Here is a 19,827-nt window from a genome sequence, read left to right as displayed (position 1 = left end):
AGTCTTTTAAAAGTGAGGCTTAACAGCTGTGTGGCCTTTTCAGAAAACTCAATTCTGAATATATTTTCAGTTGTTTTATGATTGATAGAACTGGTCACCTCTAATCAGTGTTTTCAAATATATATATATATGTACATATATATATCACAAAATATACTATGATAAAAATAATTCTCTTAGTAGTCATCCTTCTGTGCTTGCCAGTTATTTTCTTGCTTGGACAGCCTTTGTGGGGGCTGACACTGTGACATGGGGGTCACCTGCAGTGCCAGCATCTCGGAACGGGCACCAGTGTGAGTCTTGGCTACTAGACATCAGATCCAGCTGCATGCTGATGTGCCTAGGAAAGCAGCTGAAGATGGCCCAAGTAGTTGGAGACTACCTTCAGTGGAATCATGTGATATAGAAGCACAAGATTCAACTTTAACTCTCCTAACTACTATTAATACACATAGGGGCCAGCATTGCAGCACAGTGTGCTATGCCACCACGTGCGACACCCACATCCCAAATGAATGCCCCTGCTAATGTGCCTGGGTAAGCAGTGACATAAAGACAGCTCAGGTGCTTGGGCACCTGCTACCAATGTGGGAGAGCCTTGTCCATTACATGTGTTTGGGGGGATGAACCAATGGATGAAAGATTACTTTTTCTAACTCTGCCTTTCAAATAGTTTAGAATAATTTTTTGAATGATACCAAACTTGACATCATTGTTTAAATACCCTCAGAACCAACTTTTTGAACAATGTACACATATGGCAATAAAATAAATTATAAATTTGTTCCAGCCCCATTCAAAGGTCGATTTTGTATCTTCTCTATATTTTTTCATTCTACCTTCTCATCTACTTCTTAATTATCTAACTGTATTTAATATAGAAGCATAAGGCACCTTACATACTTTTGAGGAAAGGTTTTTCTTGGAATCACTCACTGGCATCAAAACTCATGAGAAAATAACCTTTTGGGGCAACTCCAAAAGCATTTCATATACCCTCCTATGAGTTAAGTAAACAATAAGAAATAATGGTTATGACCAGTCCCCGGTAGACAATTTGAGTCCCTTTGATGACTCACTCTAAACAAGACAGCATAACCTTCAGAACCTGTAAATTTTGGTATTTTAAATTTATCCATAATGGAGTTTGTAAGGCCAAAGTAGCCTTATCGGTGTTTTTACCAGGCCCCATTTTCCTTAGGACTCAAAGTGATTTTTTTTTGTTTTGTTTTTCTAATTTTTAAGGATTTATTTATTTTTACTGGAGATGCAGATCCACCCCTTGGGTGCAGGATCCCAGTGCTTTGGGCTGTCCTTGACTGCTCTTCCAGGTCACAAGCACAGAGCTGGATGGGAAATGGAACAACCAGGATATGAACCGACTCCCACATGGGATTTTGGCATGTGCAAGGCAAGGACTTTAGCCACTAGGCCAGCACACTAGGCCCAGCACAAAGTTTTTTATAACCTTAATTATTTAAATAATTCCCTGAGAAATCATAAAACTACTAACTTTTTCAGTGACCTATCGTCCACAGCCAAGGAAGTACATCTGCTTAAAGGCCACCTATCACAGATGTTTCTTCTTGATACCTGGTAGTTGGTCAACGCCAAATAAATACTTAGGTGACACATAGCTACAATATTTTATTAAAGTGAACCTCTGAGCAATACTGCCCTAATGCAATTTCTCCCTGAATCCCATCCAAAGTACTTCAAGGTTTTAGCAGTTCCACTTAAAACAGCAGAACCTTAAGCCAAGCTTAATTGCTTAGAAGTCTCATGTAAGAACACCTAAACTCCCATTAAAGCAAAAATATCATCAATGTCATCCTTCTCTTTAGTGAATCCTGATGTATTATATTTGCTCATCTGCATCATTCTCCATGATTCAGTTTCATGTTCATTGCTTCCTGTGCGGTTTTCTCGAGTCCGTTTCTCTGTGGTCTGTAAGTCCAGATTTACACCTCCGCTACTCAAGAGTTGCTTACTCTTGGAGTTCCGGGACAGCTCAGGGCTGCGAACTGCATGGTCAGCCAGCCTCCTCTTGGTTCTAGGATCTGTAGCAATCTCCTGAGTCCCTTGACAGAACTGCTGAATTTCCTTTAATAGAACTGACTGAACCTTCCTCTGTGGTTTCCTTTGTCTTGGTAGAAATGCATTCTGCGATCTTCTTTGTCTCAGGTGATGTTTTGAAGTTCTGGCACCTGAGCCACGAAGAAGGCAGTTGCAAATGGATGTTTTCATGCATTCTAGTTTCTTTGGCAAACTGCAGGGAACAGAAAGGAAAACTGAGCATTTGTTAAAATGCAGAAAAACACCCTCAATCATGTTTGATACATGTTCTTTCTACCAGCTTCGAAGAGAAAAGTATAAAATCCCAGAATCAATGAAAAGGAAATGGAAGTTTAATTCAAATCTGTTTTCACACCACAACTTTCCAGTAAGTCAGGTGGCAGGTAAATGTGTCAATTTTGCTTTCAAAGTAAACTACAGCTGCTTGGCAAGGTAGCTTATCGGTAAAATACCTCCACACGTTAGTGCCAGCCAGAGCTTTTCCCTACTCCTTCTAGTCTGTTCACAATGTAACAGGAGGAGATAAAGGAAAACATCTCAAGTGAAAAAAACCCTGTCAGCTTATATTACTCCATGTACAAATAAGCAGTTTCACTTTGGGGTAGGAAATGAACAAAGAATCTGAATACAAGTGAAGAGGGAGTTTTATATAAAAGAATGAGAAAATGGGCTTCTGGCACAAACTAAAAGTCTTGACCTACCCTAACTGCACTTCCTATTGTGCCATCCACAAGTCTGGAGACAGAACTCCCGCCAGCTGGAAGCTTTAGGGCGTTGAACCAAGCCCACCACCTCAGGATTCCTCCATGCCTCACTGACCTCCTCACTGTCCATGACAGGTGGACTTTAGAAGGTCAGCACAGGTCTGTTCTCACCAACCCACAAGCCTCCTCTCCTCCCTTTGACACATGCAGAACTTGGAAGAAGCCCATGAGAAAGAAGCAATTCCGGATCTTTGATTACATATCTCACACGCACACAAAAAAACATGAAAAGAATCAGAGAACCTGAATTGAGATACAGATCTCTAGTTCTAATTCTTCATTACATATATATATATATATATATAAGGGTTTATATATTATATATAATAGGAATAATATTGCCTACCTCAGAGAGTTATGGTGGGCATTAAGTGGTAAAACAGACTAAAAATGTAAAGTATTAATGAAACAGCAAAGCAGCACTACATTAGGGAGTATACACCAATAGTTTCATCAACCAACACAAACTTGTGACCAATGTCACATTTGAATTAAAACCCAGTGTTGATCAAAACACCTCTCTCCATCTTAGAACAGATCCGTTTTGAGGTACCTAATGTGATAACCTCTCCAGCAATTTCATCCCTTTGGAATTCAAGAAGCTTATGGTAAATGGAACTAAAAGATGTTTTCTTTTACTGCAAAAATAAATAAATAAATAAATAAACCCTTGAAGTCCACAGATACACAGGGTCTTCAAAACATTAATGGAAAATTTGTATTATGAAAAATCCATGCATGGACTTCAAAAATTTTGGGTACCAAAATAAACATCTTTTAATCCCATTTTTCTGCAAACTTTTTTTGGTATTCTCAAAGTCAACAATTTCTCTTTGGTTTTTAATTGAAATTTGTTATATATCAATCTTTTCTGAAATAGAAATATTTTCCATAATTTTAAAAATAAAACAAAACAAATTGTAGAGAGTTAAAGTGGTTTCATGCACAGGTTCCACTATAAAGCTCTGAATAATATGTCTATAAATGTAAATAAGATATTATGTTGTAACGCATGTAGAGAATATTTCTTGAAGGACTTTTTTTAAAAAAACTACAGTAATTCCACCTATGAATTACATAGCCCTAGTGACTGAAATTGTTACCATGGCACCTGTTAGTTTTTCCAATAAACATACAAAGCCCTGAAATACTTAGCCTCATGTAAGCTTCAGGAATTCAGAACCAGGACAGTCTAGCTCTCATGAACATCACTTCTGACCCAGCCCGGCAGTCTGGCACAGGCCTTGTGGGAGGCGAGCACCTTCTGCCCGGCTATGACTCCACACCCCTGCAGCAGTGCACAGCCGGGCCACTGCCCACTGGACCACAAGCTCCCTAAAGCCACTGTCTGTTCCATGCAGCTGTAGCCACAGGCCCAACAGACAGTTGTTAATGCTTGCCTCGGCTTACTTTCTTCTTAATGATGGCCCAGATAACAGAAGCAACAAGAGAAATTACAATTTTAATAGATTCTCTTTTAACACTCGCATAACTGCTAGACATCCCATTTTAAAGAGTGATGGTTTGGATGAATATGCTTCTGCACTAGCTGGCAACAGAAAAAGGAATCTGTGTGATATGCTCACCTGTAACCTTGAGCTTCCACATGTTTAAGCCGGTTACTTTTCAGAAGTTTGTTACTCAGAAAGGTGGCCTGAGCTTTGAGTTTTTTGCTCCTGCACCATGTAACAGCCACTTGGATTTCTTCTGAGAGCTGTGTGAAAGTCCCAGCTTCTCGGAATCTTTGCACCAGCCTTTTGGCACCAGGAGCCCATCTCACTCTGGAAGAAGGTCTGGCTGTTCTCGGGTTGGGCCGAGAACACTGAAACGCAAAGCTCTTCTCCTGAAATGTTAAGGGTGGGAAAAGCACTGAATGTTACTGACTTGCAAATCTATGACAAGAAGACAAACCACTCACAAGCAAACCTTAAGTCTTTTTAAAAGAAGGGATTTAGTTTTTGCTGAGTTTTCCTCTTCTCTTAAAAAACTGAATATTTTATACACTGCTCCTAACACCCATGGCTTTTCCCCCTTTCTGCACCAAATTCATCTGCAGCTGAGCTCAGTTGAAGCAGGGAACTCAATATAAATATTTATCATACATATAAGAATAAAACTCCACATGATAGAATACTGGGAGAGGCCCAAGAGAGAAAGAAAGTTTGCTGAGGGGGCTTCCCATCTCCACCACTGAGCTACCATAGCCTGTTTCCCACGGAAGCTCCCTCCATGGGCAACTCTCCTAAGTGATGGGTCATTACTGCCAGCACTGGAGGACACGGAGCATGGAGAGGCCATGCAAAGCACCCGGCATGCTATTCCATCAGTCAGTTCACAAATACATGCTGACCACAGCAGGAGAGGAAAGCAAACTGAAGCAAGCATCTCCTATTCCTCTTCAACCACCTTCTAACAGGAACCTTTGTTTCTCTAACTCCTTCCTTTATCAAGTAAAGTCCAGATTCTGCTAGCTTTTACTATTTCTTTAGAAAAATATGCCACCTCCTACGTCTACTCCTACCCTTCTTCACTCATTCTACTTCTCAGTTCCGAATTTCTCACACTTAAAAAGAGGAAACTGCAGAAAAGTAGGAAACATTAATAAAGAAGATCCTCTCCTCTCCCCTCTCCTGGTGGTTTATGTCTGGCATGCATATGAAAAGTCTGCTCCGGGACTGGTGTTTGGCACAGCAGTCAAATGCTGCTTGGGATGCACATGTGCCAAACTGGAGAGCATGGCCTTGCGTACCAGCCCCACTTCTGATTCCAGATTCCTGCCAATGAGCACCCTGTGAGGCAGCAGATGACGGCTCAAGTTCTTGGGTCCCTGACAACCATGTGGGAGACCCACATTGAATCCTGGGCTCCTGACTCGAATCTGCCTTAGTCTCAGCTTGACAGACTAAGGAAATGAAAAGTGTGGGTGGAAGATATCTGTCTTTTCTCTCTTCCTCTCAGCCTTCAAAATACAATACAAATAAACTTTAAAACTTATTTCAGAAATTAGCTTAGTAGGAAAAAAAGAAAGTCTGTTCTAAATGCAAGCTGAGGAGCTGGTGCTGTGGCCAGCAGATGAAGCCAACCTTGGCATGCCCTCCCCCCATGTCAGAGATCCAGGCTGAGTCCTAGATGCTCTACTTGTCATGCAGTTCCCCACACCGCACACCCTGGGAGGTAGCAGATGAGGGGTTCTGAGCCCCTGTCTCTGACATGGTAGACCCAGATTCCTGGCTCCTGGCTTCAACCTGGCCCAGCCCTGGCCGCAGTGCCCATTAGGGCATGAAGCGGGGGATGGGAAATAATCTGTCTGTCCTTATTACCCTACCTTTCAAATAAATAAATAAAACCTTTATAGGGGTATAGCTCAGTGGTAGAGCATTTGACTGCAAATAGATACTGAGACCTTTCAAAAATGAAAGTTGAGCATAGTAGTGCTAACTGCTAAAGAGATAGTTGTGATTAGCTTCAAACCTAGCTAATCTACAAACGGGTGGACAGCCTGCACCCAAGTCACCAAGTACCACGGTTATGCTTGAGACACAGAGTGGAAAAAAAACTATTGTGGGAACTGATGTGATGATAAAGAACAGAAACTACCCAGGTAAACGGCCTGCATCCAAAATGCATTCCTGCCCCTTCCTCGTGGTGCAGCCTAGGCATGCTTCCTGGCCTTTGCCTGTCCCCCTGTTCCCACCTGCAATACGAAAAACAGCAGGAACAGCACCTTTCTTGTACGGCTCTTACAAGATTACTTGAGCTGACACAGAGAGCACTAAGAACAAATTATCCCTCCCTCAAAGCCAGCGCAGGGAAACCTTTCTCCTTCCCAGAACCATTTGGATATTTCTAGCATCACTCACAGGGCATTGAAAACGACCAATGTTAAACCTGCTACAGACTTGCTGAATTTCAAGTCCCACATATGGTCGCCTTGGCAGGGCCAGACCAAATTATTTTGAGGCCTTAGTGAGCCATGAGCTGGACATACCCCACCCCTACTCTATACTCATGAACTGCACAGAACATAAATGCAAACTAGAGTGCTTGGAAAGGTAAAGAAAGTACTCTACTTAAACAGCTGAAGAATTCTTAAGGGGAAGAAACAACTCAGGAAAGAAGGCAGAGGAAAGCTCTTTTCCAAAGGCAGTGAGCAATAAACACTGAGAAGCAACGGAGGGAAATAGGTGACTCTGATACACTTGACCTGTTTTTAGGGCCAGAAAAGCAAAATTTACAGATCCTGCCTGATCAGCGGAACAGTGCCAAGGCCTCACCCTCAAAAGAAGAAAGGGAACAGAAACTCCAAAATAAATCATGGGGAAGACAACAAAATGATGACCACAGCTAATAACGCCAATGAAATGCTTTGTCACACTTCAGACCGCTAAATGCTAAGCGTGCACTAAAAACCAGCACAAGCCTCTGAGGTACATACTAATACCATGACATGGGGATTGAACAAGTCAAGAAACTTCCAGAAAGCAGCAGTTACAACCAAAGCCAGGACTCAGATCCCCTGTCAGCACAGCCCATACTCTGAAGCCACAATACAATTCACACTTGGGGTGGGTCTTAGTCATTCTGCAAACGTTCGTGATGGCATCCCACCAACTAAACTGACTACAGACTGTCTGGAAGTGTATGCTGAAAATTAAGAAGACACCAGGCTTAGAGCCGGGGAGAAACAACGGGCAGAGTCCCACCCCTGGGGAACAGCATCCTCTACAAGTTAGCAGAACTCAACAATAATATCACATCAAGCTGAACAGACCTGGATAGCTCTGTGTTTCAGCTGTTTGCAGAAAACTCTCACATCAAAATCTGAGGACTCTTCTGTGGAGATGGAAAAAAAATTAGACACAAAACCTTAGTCATATTATTTTCAAATCTACAACAAATTGATAAGTGTGTGGCATTTCTTGCCAATTACCAAAAAGGAAAGTTACATAAAGTAAGCAAAAAACTATCGCACAATAGCAAAAACAAGTAAGCCTAAGTATTCAAGCTTAGAAAAAAAAAAAAAAATCCTACACTTCTCCAAAGATAATTCACAGGTGGGGCCTGCATTGTGGTGCTCAGGTTAAGCTACCACCGGGGACGCTGGCAGCCCAGAATGCAGTGCCAGTTGGAGCCCTGGCTGTTCTACTTGGCTCCAGCTCCCTGACAGTGTGCCCGGGAAGGTAGCAGATGATGGTTCTAGTACTCTAGGTCCCACCACCCACATGGGAGAACCGCAAGGAGTTCTGGGATCCTGGCTTCAGAATGGGCCAACCTGGCTACTGCAGCCATTTGGAGTGAGCCAGGGAATGCAAGATCTGACTCTCTCTTTTGCTTTATCCTCTGCCCTTCAAACAAATATATATATATTTTTTTTTAAATCGGGGGTAGGTGGGTTGAAGACAACCAACAAGAGTTGAAACTAAGAATGGAGAGGTTGAGCTACACCATGCATACTTCTTTTTTCCTAGTCAGAATGTATGCTCTACGAAGCAACTTACCTTTGCAGACCTGGTTACTCTTCACTGGCTGTCCCAGGTCCAGATCATTCTGCAGGTCTACCTTCATCTGTTTGGCCTTTTCGGAAATTTTACGTAAGTTTTCTTCACCGGACCTTGGTGACTGTTCTTTTGTTAAAAACAGTCTATTGAGCAATTTAGTTACTCCTTTAGCTGCAAGTGCCGTAGGTATCTTTTGCTGAAAAATGTCAAGATAGGGCTGCCCTAGAAATTCAGCAATATTGGAAGGAAAGGTAAAATCTTTGATGTAAGGCATTGGTTGAATCCTAGAGACCACTTGAAGCAATCCAAACAATGGCTCATAGAAGGAAACCAACCTTTTCAGGACACCTTTATAGAGAACCCTAGAGAAAGAAACGGGAGCTTGTGAGTCAGCCAGAATTATAATATACAATATGATAAACTGTATGATAAAAAGACAAATGAACAACTATCAACCTCTAGCAAAATAATTCTTTTAATTTACAATACACATTTGCAAGTAGCCAGATGAGCCTAATCCAAACAGAAACTCCAACTACAAAACATTACTCCAAAGAAAGAAAAAATATCTATATATCTATATATCTATAGATATATATCTATATCTATATATCTATATCTGTCTGTGTAATCTCCAAGTGTGTCAGAGTTCTTTAGAGCAGCCAAATATGCCTCAAAAAACAAAGGTGCTTCCAGAAGAAATAAATGTGGGGTCTAAGGAAGGTCAAAATGTATTTCTCCTTGCCATTAAAAATTAGAAACCAAAGTTAGAAATAACCAAGGCGACAGTCAGCCCATTGTTTTAAGTAGCTTAACTCTAATGTGACCAAGCCAACAATTTAATACTCATCCTAGAAGCTCACCTGTTTAGTTGTTCTGCGGTTGATCTCATGGTTTCAAATACAAAGTTTACCTCTTTGATATTACTCTTAGCACATAGCTTCCCAAATGACCCCAAAAATACTCTGGTTTCTCTTCAGATTGTATAAATCTTTCATCTTTTACCAAATGACCCCAAAAAACGCCAACTAAATAAAGAACAGGAACTCCCACATTTACTGTATCCCACAAGAAAAACAAATACAAAACTACTTGAAAAAAACATAGGCTGAGGTAAAGAGGTTAAAAAAACCAACAAAGGACTTCCAGGGCAGATACATACCATAACCTGCTCACTAGCCCAACCATCACAAGGTTTAAAATAATGAACTCCTGCAAACCTAGATGCTTCACAGTCAAGCTGGAGAATCAGTTAAGGTGAGAAAACAAAGCCAAAATCATTTTGGTTTTATGGGTTTTTTTTTTTTCTTAATAACATAAAAGAATAAATGTATTGTAAATACAAAGTATCATTTGGAAAGTATTAAAGCCTTAAAAATTTCCTATTTGGGTCATGAAAACTACTTATTTTCTGAGGTTTAGTTTCTAAGATTAAAAAGTTCAGCTGCCAGTGCACTTTGGATAAACACACCAAGTCAGAGACACAGAGACAGCTATTCCTGGCCATGGCCCCATCAGGCAGCTCCAGGAGAGCCTGAGAAGAAGCTTCCTCTCTGGGTCCAAGGATACAGGAAGGTCTTGCAGCAGCAGTCCAGCAGGCGGAGCAACAGCTTGCAGGCTCCCAGCACCTTCAGCAGCACCAGCTCCAGCAGCGGCTGGCTGGGGAGGACACGCATGTCGGAAGGGGCAGGCTGATTCTCACTGGACACAAGAGAAAAGCACATTACTTTCTAGAGCCGTTTTCAAGGGCTGACTTGTGTTTAAGTTCATTTCAGATTGACATGCTAAGTGACAATCCACTGAGGTCTCAATGTAACCTACCATGACCCAGACTGCAGTTTCATTCCAGGTCCTCCCACAGACCAACACAGAGATTTATTCCCACACCCCCTAGGTGAAGTGCCTGTATTAATATCAAATATACACCGCTAAGCTATCATTGGTTCTACTCCTGCAACATGTAGAGGAAGGTCCAAAGGGAGACCATGGAACTTCAAACACCCAGCCCACTACATCACAGTGCACTTGATCCACATACTCGGAAGAAAACAGCTCTGATAGATCTTGAATAGCACCCTCCAAGTTCATCTTTTTCAAGCGTTTTAAACATTGTTCCACCTGAAAGACAAAAAAAAAAACAGCTCCAAGTTGTACACTTATCATGCACGCAGTGTGCATCTAGTGAGATCAAGACAGTAAAAAGATTAAGACTCAAAAACGGGAATATGCTGAACACCACAGAGGAACTTTTTGTACAGGTAAAGAAATTTCAAGCCAAAGTACTGTATCTGGTTATAAATCTGTCATTTATTCAGCCAAACAAATTTATCAAATCACACTAGGATGACCTGCTTTTTTTCTTCATAGCACTCGCCATCTGATGCATGATTATCTGTGGTTCTCCCAACAGCATGCCTGGCAAGGAAAATACATGTTGTTCATTTTGTTGAACACTGTAACCCAGCTCTTTGGACAGCATTAAGTAGGTACTCAGTAACATCCTTAATATTCAATATATATATATATTTTAATATAAGAGTCACACTTGTACAAAACACAGCATGAACCCTGGAGTTCACAGGCTACAAGGACCAGGTATGTGACTGCATCAGACTAAAAAACGGGAAGATCTCAACAGGCACAAGAGTATCCTGCTGGAGCCACATATGTAATACAATAATTTGAAAATCAGGGGATGACACAGTGGCTCATCTCTACCTGCAAGTGCCAAAATCCCATGTGGGCACAGGTTCATGTCCTGGCTCCTCCACTTCCCATCCAGCTCCCTGCTTATGGCCTGGGAAAGAGGTGAATGGCCTAAAGCCGTAGGACCTGCGTCCATGTGGGAGAGGAGACCAGGATCCTGGCTTCTGGCCTCAAAAGAGCTCAGCTCCAGCCACTGTGGCCATCTGGGGAGTGAACCAACTGATGAAAGTCCTCTCTGTGTCTCTCCTTCTCTCTGTAAATCTGGCTTTCCAATAAAAATAAGTCTTTTTTAAAAAAAATTATAAAATAAAATTGAAGTTCTGAATTCTAATTTAACAGTACAACCTTCAGAATAGCAGAGACAACAATCCTGAATCTCCCTGGAGTCACTGCTTACCTTTGTAAGTGAACTATGGTTAAAAAAAAAAAAAAAACCAAAAAGAAACACTTAAGAACTTTAGCAAGGAAGAGAGATGTCACAGATGAACAATCTCCCCAGACACAGAGAAGACCAATCAAGAAGAAACTATTTCCTGTGCTCTGTGAAGGGAATGAGAAATATAAACAAAAAATGAGGACTTCAATTTTACTAATGATCAGAAAAACATTAACTTCAAAATGAGAATACCACAATATGCACCGTGGGAAGAAGAACGTTGCTGTCAGGCAGTGTCCAATGGGAGTGGGACCTGGAGAGAGCCAGGTAATCTAAATGCACAGGACCAGGCCAGCCAGGCGTCACAGGGGTGTCAACACGGCAAACCCTTGGATGCACCACAAGTTCAGGCTGGCAGGAAGGGCAGAGATTTGAAGGTGAGAGGGAAGTCCAAGCTAAAAGACTCAAGAAGTCAGATCAAAGAAGATCTTGTCTTTATACAGGACGTAGTAGTGAACCATGAAAAATCAAAGTTGTGCTTCAGGATGATTAACTTTGGCTTTGGTGTATGCCAAGTGTAGGAAAGACTGAAAGAGGACACAGCTGTTAGGATAGCAAGAAAACTACAAGCTCCCCCTCCCCCCCAGGCCCTAAAAAAAAAAAAAAAAAACCGAACCAGCAGCCAGAACTAAGCAAGGAACAAAGGCAGAGAAAGTTCTGACCTGTAAATGAACTTCATGGGAGAGCTAGGGGAAAGGAAGAAGCACACAGTATCAAATTGTTAACAATGGGTGATTATTCACAACCCGAAGACCATCTCCCAGAAGAGACCAGTCTGTAAGATTAGAGACTGGGGGTTGGGACCGGTGGCATGGCCTAGCAGCTAAAGTCCTCGCCTTGAACGAGCCAGGATCCCATATGGGCACTGGTTCTAATCCTGGCAGCCCCGCTTCCCTTCCAGCTCCCTGCTTGTGGCCTGGGAAAGCAGTCGAGGATGGCCCAAAGCCTTGGGACTCTGCACTGGTGTGAGAGACCTGGAAGAGGTTCCCAGGTTCGGATCGGCACAGCACCGGCCATTGCGCTCACTTGGGGAGTGAATCATCGGATGGAAGATCTTCTTCTCTGTCTCTCCTCCTCTCTGTATGTCTGACTTTGTAAAAATAAATAAATAAATAAATCTTAAAAAAAAAAAAAAAAAAGATTAGAGACCAGGGCTGTGCACACAACCGTACAAGCACCAGCACCGAGCAAAGCACTTGACACAAAGGAAATTGAAAAAACATTCCCCAGGTGGCTGCAGCTCTAACCTGCACAATTAACAAGGGACAGATAAATGACGAGACAAAGAAGCCACCCGGAGCTGGAGGGACCAAGTTCATCTGAAGCTCAAAAAATGATATGAAACCACTGCACACGGCAACTCTCCGTACCTCTGCCCACCCACTCCAACACACTACAGACTAGATGCTGCTGCCACCTGAGCCTTTACTTGGTATTTTTTTTTTTTTTTGGCCTTTTGGGGTTTTTTTCTTTTCTTTTTCTTTCTTTCTTTTTTCTAAACTGTTTCATAATGTCCAACACTTTGTCTTGATCAAATCAGCAGATCACTGCATCGTTGAACTGGTCAGTCACTGTTGCTACAGCTTGCATATAATGAAGAATATTTTTACTTACCCACTAGAAACAAGACTTGGAAAGAATTCATCGAAACATGATTCTCTTTTCACAAAAATCATTTTTGTAATGCTTTCAGGAGAAAAAGCCCACCTGTAACTGTGGGGCGTGTACCTGTAAGTCACAAATCATTTCCTGACATTCCCACACGTAACAAAACACTGAGGTGCGTGACCTACACCACAAGAACCTGGCTGTGTCTCCCCCCAGCCTCCCCTCACCTGTTTGAGAGCAAGGTGCGGCTTGTGGCGGCCCATTCGGTTGTGATGGCTGTAAAGGACTGCACACAACACATCCGCTTCAGCATCCAAGACCTGGCTCTTCAGAGACAAAGTGACGAGGTGGCATTCCTTGATGACAGCCGCAACGCAAAGGTCTAAGACATAGACATTTAACAACACTCAGTCCACATCTCCACACTAAGGATAACACAGAAGGTACAGTGAAAGCAGCATCTCTCCGTATCCGCTTTCATGGAATCACATTAATGCAATCAGCCCCAACTATAAGAACCCAATCAAGGATTCCAAGTACATGAGAAGGTGGAAAATGGTGACGGATGATATGAAGCCCAGGAAATCACAAGACAACATGTATCACATTTCCTCAGGAATGCCTGTATCACATTTCATCAGGATTTTAATCTCCCACAGTACATTGCACTTATTTGGTGCATCTCCCCAAGTTGCTTGAAGAGGGGCACACGAATGCTTCTCCGAATCTCCCAGTTTGCAATGAGAACGAGTAAGATAAAGTTCAACGTGAAAGAACCTGCATTAGATACCAGGTGAAGAACACACAGCTGGCGGCCGGCATTGTGGCACAACAGGTTAAGCCCACCTAGGATTGCAACTGGCACCCCCTGTCTACAGCCATACCACCCTGAACGCACCCCATCTAGTCTGACTGGCACCCCTGTGCATGCCAGCTGGAGTCCCAGGTGCTCCGCTCCCCCAGGGGAGACGGTGCTCAAGTTCCAGGTTCCTGGCTTCAGAGGATAAAAAGTCCTCTCTCCCTCGCTCCATAACTGCCTTTCAAATAAATAAAATAAACACGCATTTTTAAAATACATAATTGGCCTTAGGTATCCATAGGTTTTTGCATCTATGGATTCAATTAACCATGGATCACAAATCGGTGAAACAAACTTGTCACCTGTAATAAATAGATGTACACTTTTCCTAGTCATTATTCCCCAAACCACTACAGTAGTAACAACTATTTACAAAGTATTAAGCAGCTCTGCAGCATTAAATAGTCATCTCGAGTTGACAAAACCAAGGAGGAAGGGCAGGGCTCAGGTTCAGTGGTTGGATCACCCCTTGGGAGGCTCGGAGTCCCAGTTCTGTGGCTGGCCACGCAGCCTTCTGCTCCTGGGCAGGACAGGGGCTCAGGAGCTCCGCCCCGCATCCACGTGGGAGGCCGGGATGGATCCCCAGCGTCTCACTTCAGCAACAGCCCAGCCCTGCCTGTGTGGGAGCACGCAGAAAGCGAATCGGTAGATGAAAGATCTCTTACTGCCCCAACTATATGCAGAACTGGCTACCTCGGAAATGGGTGGCAAATTCCCCACGCCTCACAGGAATGCTCTTAACGCTTAAGGCAAGAGTCACCTGCAAGCTGCGTCGCACCGGCAGCTGAGGAGGAACGCGAGGCTCTGCCAGGTTGGGAGCGTTTACACTACAGGAAGACAGAAGTGCTGGGGTCCCGCCCGCAACTGCAGGAGGGGCCCGGGAGAGCACCGCGCGCCCAGGCTGCCTGCTCGGCCCTTCAGGGGAAGCGCCACGACCCCGCACGCCTCCGGGGGACCTTTCCCCGAGCCCGGCTCCCCTCGGCCCGGGCGCCGCGCCAAGTCCCGCCCGCCCCACGTGCGCCCGCCGGACCCCGCGGCCTCCTCCGGAAACGCCGGCCCCGCTCGCCGGGCGCCTCACTCACCGAGGTCCGCGCCGGAGGCCGGCACGGTCACCGTGCTGCAGCTCCCCGCCCTGGGGATCCTCAGGCGGTTCCACGGCTCCTGGCCCGACAGCACCGCAGCCATCTTGAGGGTGGGAGGAGGGCCTGACAAGGGCGGAGCAGCGCGTGGCCAGGCGGAGCCTGGAGGCAGGGGGCGGGGCCTGGGGCTGAGCGCGGGTGGGGCCTAGAGGCAGGGGGCGGGGCCTGGGGCTGGGCGGGGCCCAGCGCAGAGGGGCGGTACTGAGACCCAGTGCAGGCGGGGGCGGGGCCTGGAGGCAGGGGGCAGGGCTGAGGCCGAACGCAGGTGGAGCGGGGCCTGGAGCTGGGCGGAGCCTAGAGCTAGGCGGGGCCCAGCGCAGAGGGGCGGTGCTGAGACCCAGTCCTGGAAGAGCCGGGGCGGGGCCTGGAGTTGGGCGGAGCCTGGAGCTAGGCGGGGCCCAGCGCAGAGGGGGCGGTGCTGAGACCCAGTGCAGGCGGGGCGGGGCCTGGAGGCAGGGGGCGGAGCGGAGGACAAGCGCCTGCGGGGGCGGGGCCTGGAGCTGGGCGGGGCCCAGTATACAGGGGACGGTGCCGTTTACAGGGGGCGGTTTCCAGTTTGCAGGGGGCGGTTCCCAGTTTACAGGTGGCGGTGCTGAGACTTAGTGGTGGAGGGGCCGGGGCGGGGCTCCAGCTGCCCCGATTAGTTTTGCGGGGTTCAGCAGGTCCTGGAAGCAGGGTGAGGCTGGGATGAGCAGCACAGATGCTGTGAGGGATCCAGACATCATCTTGTTGTGGCTGCACATCAAAATGTCAGGGGCTGGGGAAGATCACCCCACCTCTATTTCATCAAACTGTCAGGGAATGGGGCGCTCGGACCACAACCCAAGGTGGCAGCTGCGCGCTTCACACGCGTGGAAACAGAGATGTACCCCAACCCAGCGTCAACCACTGGGGGAAAAGATAGGGGCTTACACACGTGGGATCTGTAAGGAAGGTGTGACTTACCCTCAAGCTGGCCATCACCTCTGTCCTCTGTCAGTGGCCAAGAGGTGGTAATCCGAGCTCCACTGGCTCTTTCTGATACCCTTATTTTGTCTGCGAGGTGGAGGGTGTGTAATGGCTCCTTGGTTTCATTTCCACTCAGCCACACTAACTCGGGGTAAAGAGCCTGGTGTCTTGGTATTGGAGGGGCAGCGGGCGGGCAGAGGCACAGCCTGCATAGGATCTGATTCTTCCTTTCCATGGACTGGCTCTGTGGTCTCAGGAAAGCTACTTCCCAGGCCTTGGTGTGCCTGTGGATAGAATGATGGCATTGACCTCATCTGGGCCTAAGCTGTTCTGCAGTACCTGACATCAAAGCAGTCACATGGCCTCTTACCGTTCGTTATTCATACTGTTGATGCTATGACTGCTATGTAAAGTATTCCCTCCTGGAACCCTTTAAATGCCCTGTGTACCCTGCCTGGGCCGTGGAAGTACACTTCCCCTCCCACAGCACCCTTTGTGATGCTTCCTGAACACTCCACCCTCATCCCCCACCCACGACCTTCCACAAACACCCCTGTAGGCCCTCCCGCAGTGCCCCATGGTGAAACAATTGGGCATATGCAGGTAAGTTCCCAGGTGGCTGGAAACAGCACAAAGCTCTCTCGGGTTTCTGGAGGAGAGAGGTAAAATCAGTCTGCATGTGCTACTGTTAGCATGGCAGGCTCCTTCTGGAGGCCCTAGGTTCGGGCTGGCTGCCTGCCTCTTCCAGCTTCTAGAACTTGCCTTCATTCCCAGCTTGTGTCCCAGGCCAGTGCCTTCAAAGTCAATGACAAAGCGTCTTCCAGTCTCCCCCCCTCCTTCCTCTTCATGACCCTCCTGCTTGTGGGCCCAACACAATGGCTCAACTGGCTAATCCTCCATCTCCAAGCACCAACATCCCATATGGGCTCCAGGTCGTGTCCCAGCTGCTCCACTTTCCATCCAGCCGCTTGCTTTGTGGCCTGGGAAAGCAGAGGAAAATGGCCTGAGACCTTGGGCCCCTGTACCCACATAGGTTGAGACCCAGAAGAAGCTCCTGGCTCCTGGCTTCAGGTCAGCTGAGCTAGGCTGATGTGGCCGCTTGCGGAGTAAAACCAGCAGATGAAAGATCTTCTCTCTGTGTGTCTCTCCTTCTCTCTGTAAATCTACCTTGTCCGCAAAACTAAATGAATCTTTGAAAGGAAAATGGAAAAGGAGGAGGCGGCTCTCTGATGGTGAGGCCGTGAGCGGCGTGGTGTGAAGGCTGGCTGTGCTCGGGTTGCTGTAGCAGCTCGTGTGCTGACATGTGAAGCTGGCAGGGCTTAAGGTGGTAAGGGGCAGAGTTTGAATTTTACCCTGGAAACTCGTGCTTCCCAAGCCTGCCTGATGGCCAAAACCTGCCAAGAAGCTTTCGAAAATCAGAGTGCTGATCGCACCTTGAAAATGTTTTACCTCAAGGTCTGAATTGGGCTTTACTCCAGGCTTTCTAAAGGTCCTTGTGATGACAAGTCCCGGTTGAGCTGCCCTTGCTGTGGGTGAGAGAGGAATCGGTCCAGGGCCCCGTCAGTCACCTTGGGGCACAGGAAGGGCACTGGGGAAGGGGATGGGGGAGGCTGCAATGGGCATTATGACAAAAGCTGAGGCCTGAAATGAAAGGCTGACCCTTCAAACACTGGTGCTGGAGAGTGGAGGCTGGCTTGGGTGGCTGGTGCTTGAAGACTTACGTGTCTAGAATGGCTTCCAGGCTTTTGCCTTGAGTTTAAGAAATGACATTCAGAAGAAGCGGTGTGGGTAGGAGGCAGTGGGAATGAGTAACACATTTGATATTGCTCAGCGACTGCCTGCAAGAAAATGTCCATGTGACCAGCTGAATACACGGGACCGTGGCTCTCAGGTGCTGGCAAAGGCAGGAATTAGAATTGGGGAATGAGAGCTAACATTTTAAGTTTTAAATGAGAAGGAAAATGAGAATCTGTGTGATGACAGATACAGAGTCAAGAAGGGTGTTTCTGGTTTTGCTGTAATTTTAAGAATGGTGTCACCATCAGGATCCCAGCAGTGAAAGAGAAACAATTGGACATATGAAGGGATTTATTGGAGAAAAATAGCTTATGCAATTGTAGGGATTGGATAGGAATGTCCAAAATCCAGGGAGAAGCCTGGGGTCCCAGCCAAGGCTGAAATTGCAGTCTATGTGAGGAATGCCCTCTCTTTTCTAAGTTCTGTTCTTCCGGCCTTCCAGCCGGTGCATCAGGCTCACCGCGTTACCCAGCATCATCTGCCTTACACAGAGTCAGCTCGCGGTGGGTTTTCATCGCATCTGCTGAATAGCTCCACAGCGACAACCAGAGTGGTGTTGCATGAGCAGTTGGGAGCTATAACCTTGCCAACCCAGGTTGAGACATAAAACTTTCCATCACATATGGGAAATGACTTCATCACACATGTAGACTTAAGGGAAAGAAGCCAAAAGAGTGAAAGTGGACCTACCGAACGAGAGAATGAATAGAGTTAGATCGATTACTCATTCAACAGTTCTTTGAGGATCAGCTGTTCATGCAGCAGCATGCAAAGTACCACAGAGGGCAAACAGAAATGCAATCAGTACTTAGGGAATTGGGGGTTTTATGGTTTCTAAAACGCCTTTATTTTCTGAGCCAGGAGGGAAAAATGAAGAAAGTTGTAGATGTACTGAAATGTCTAACGTGATAGGCGAGGGAAGCTAAGGAGGGCGTCTAGATTCCTAGCAGAGGAGGCTGGGACTCACCAGGAGAGGCAGGCAGAGACCTGCTGCTCCAGATGCACAGGGAGTTAAGAAAGAAGCAAGGGCTGTGTGTGCTTTGGGGCCCTGATCCCAAAAGGGAAAAGACTGCGCAAACACAAATGATTGTTAAGTATGCAAAAGTTGGTATGGCTCATTATGTTAAAGTACTTTTGATAACATTCTCAAACAGACAAAGAGGCAAAAGCATGTCCAAAGACAGACCTATAGGGCAGTGGGAAATCACACCTTGGGCTGCCTCCATCCCATGTCAAAGCCCTGGGTTCAAGTTCCTCCTGCAGTGCCATGGACCCATCTTCCACCTGCTGTGTTGTGGGACCCATCTTCCCACTGCTGTGCTGCAGACCCATCTTCCACCTGCTGAGTTGCAGACTCATATTCCACCCGCTGTGTTGCAGACCCATCTTCCACCTGCTGTGCTGCGGACCCATCTTCCCACTGCTGTGCTGCAGACCCATCTTCCACCTGCTGAGTTGCAGACTCATATTCCACCCGCTGTGTTGCAGACCCATCTTCCACCTGCTGTGTTGCGGACCCATCTTCCACCTGCAAGCTTCCAACCCATCTTCCACCTGCTGTGCTTCCAACCCATCTTCCCACTGCTATGTTGTGGACCCATCTTGCCACTGCCACACCTCTTGGGATCCAGCAGTGATGGCTCAAGTGCTCAGATCCCTGCCACCTACGTGGGAGGCCCTGACAGTTCCAGACTCCTGGATGCAGCCTGATCCAGCCCTGGCTGTAGCTGGCATTTGGGCAGGAAACCAGTAGAAGGAAGATCTCTTTCCACATTAGTCTCTGTTTCTCAAATGAAATGAAAATAATTTCTTTCAAAACAGTACGGGGCTTTGCACAAAAGTATTTTTAACTAAGGTTATGAATTATTTTTATTTATTTGAAAGGCTGAGTCACTCCCCTGCGTATGCTTACACCAGCCATGGCTAAGCTGGGCTGAAGTCAGGGACCAGGAACTCTATTTGGGCCCCTTGCATGAGAGGCTGGAACCGTTACTAT

General features: G+C 46.0%; 1 protein-coding gene across 2 annotated transcripts; it reads right to left on the bottom strand.

Moving 5' to 3' along the window:
- Nucleotides 1-1,632: 1,632 nt before the first annotated feature.
- On the bottom strand, nt 1,633-15,154 carry NEPRO (nucleolus and neural progenitor protein). Of its 2 annotated transcripts, XM_040980477.1 has the most exons (9): nt 15,030-15,154; nt 13,316-13,470; nt 10,377-10,456; nt 9,908-10,039; nt 9,501-9,578; nt 8,339-8,700; nt 7,612-7,673; nt 4,427-4,683; nt 1,633-2,269 (listed from the first exon to the last, which is right to left on the bottom strand). In XM_040980477.1, the coding sequence occupies exons 1-9, from the start codon at nt 15,130-15,132 to the stop codon at nt 1,795-1,797; spliced, it is 1,704 nt and encodes a 567-aa protein (XP_040836411.1). In that variant the 5' UTR covers nt 15,133-15,154; the 3' UTR covers nt 1,633-1,794. The 2 variants fall into 2 exon arrangements, with proteins under 2 accessions (XP_040836411.1, XP_040836412.1); XM_040980478.1 differs by lacking the exons at nt 9,501-9,578; nt 9,908-10,039 and having other exon boundaries at nt 15,030-15,153.
- Between the last annotated feature and the right edge of the window lie 4,673 nt (nt 15,155-19,827).

Source organism: Ochotona curzoniae, unplaced genomic scaffold (genome assembly GCF_017591425.1).
Source record: "Ochotona curzoniae isolate NIBS_2020 unplaced genomic scaffold, NIBS_Ocur_1.0 contig_3498, whole genome shotgun sequence".
In the NCBI taxonomy this organism is placed as follows: domain Eukaryota; kingdom Metazoa; phylum Chordata; class Mammalia; order Lagomorpha; family Ochotonidae; genus Ochotona; species Ochotona curzoniae.
The sequence above is the reverse complement of the archived record's forward strand: the minus strand, read 5'-3'. Positions and strand labels throughout refer to the sequence as shown.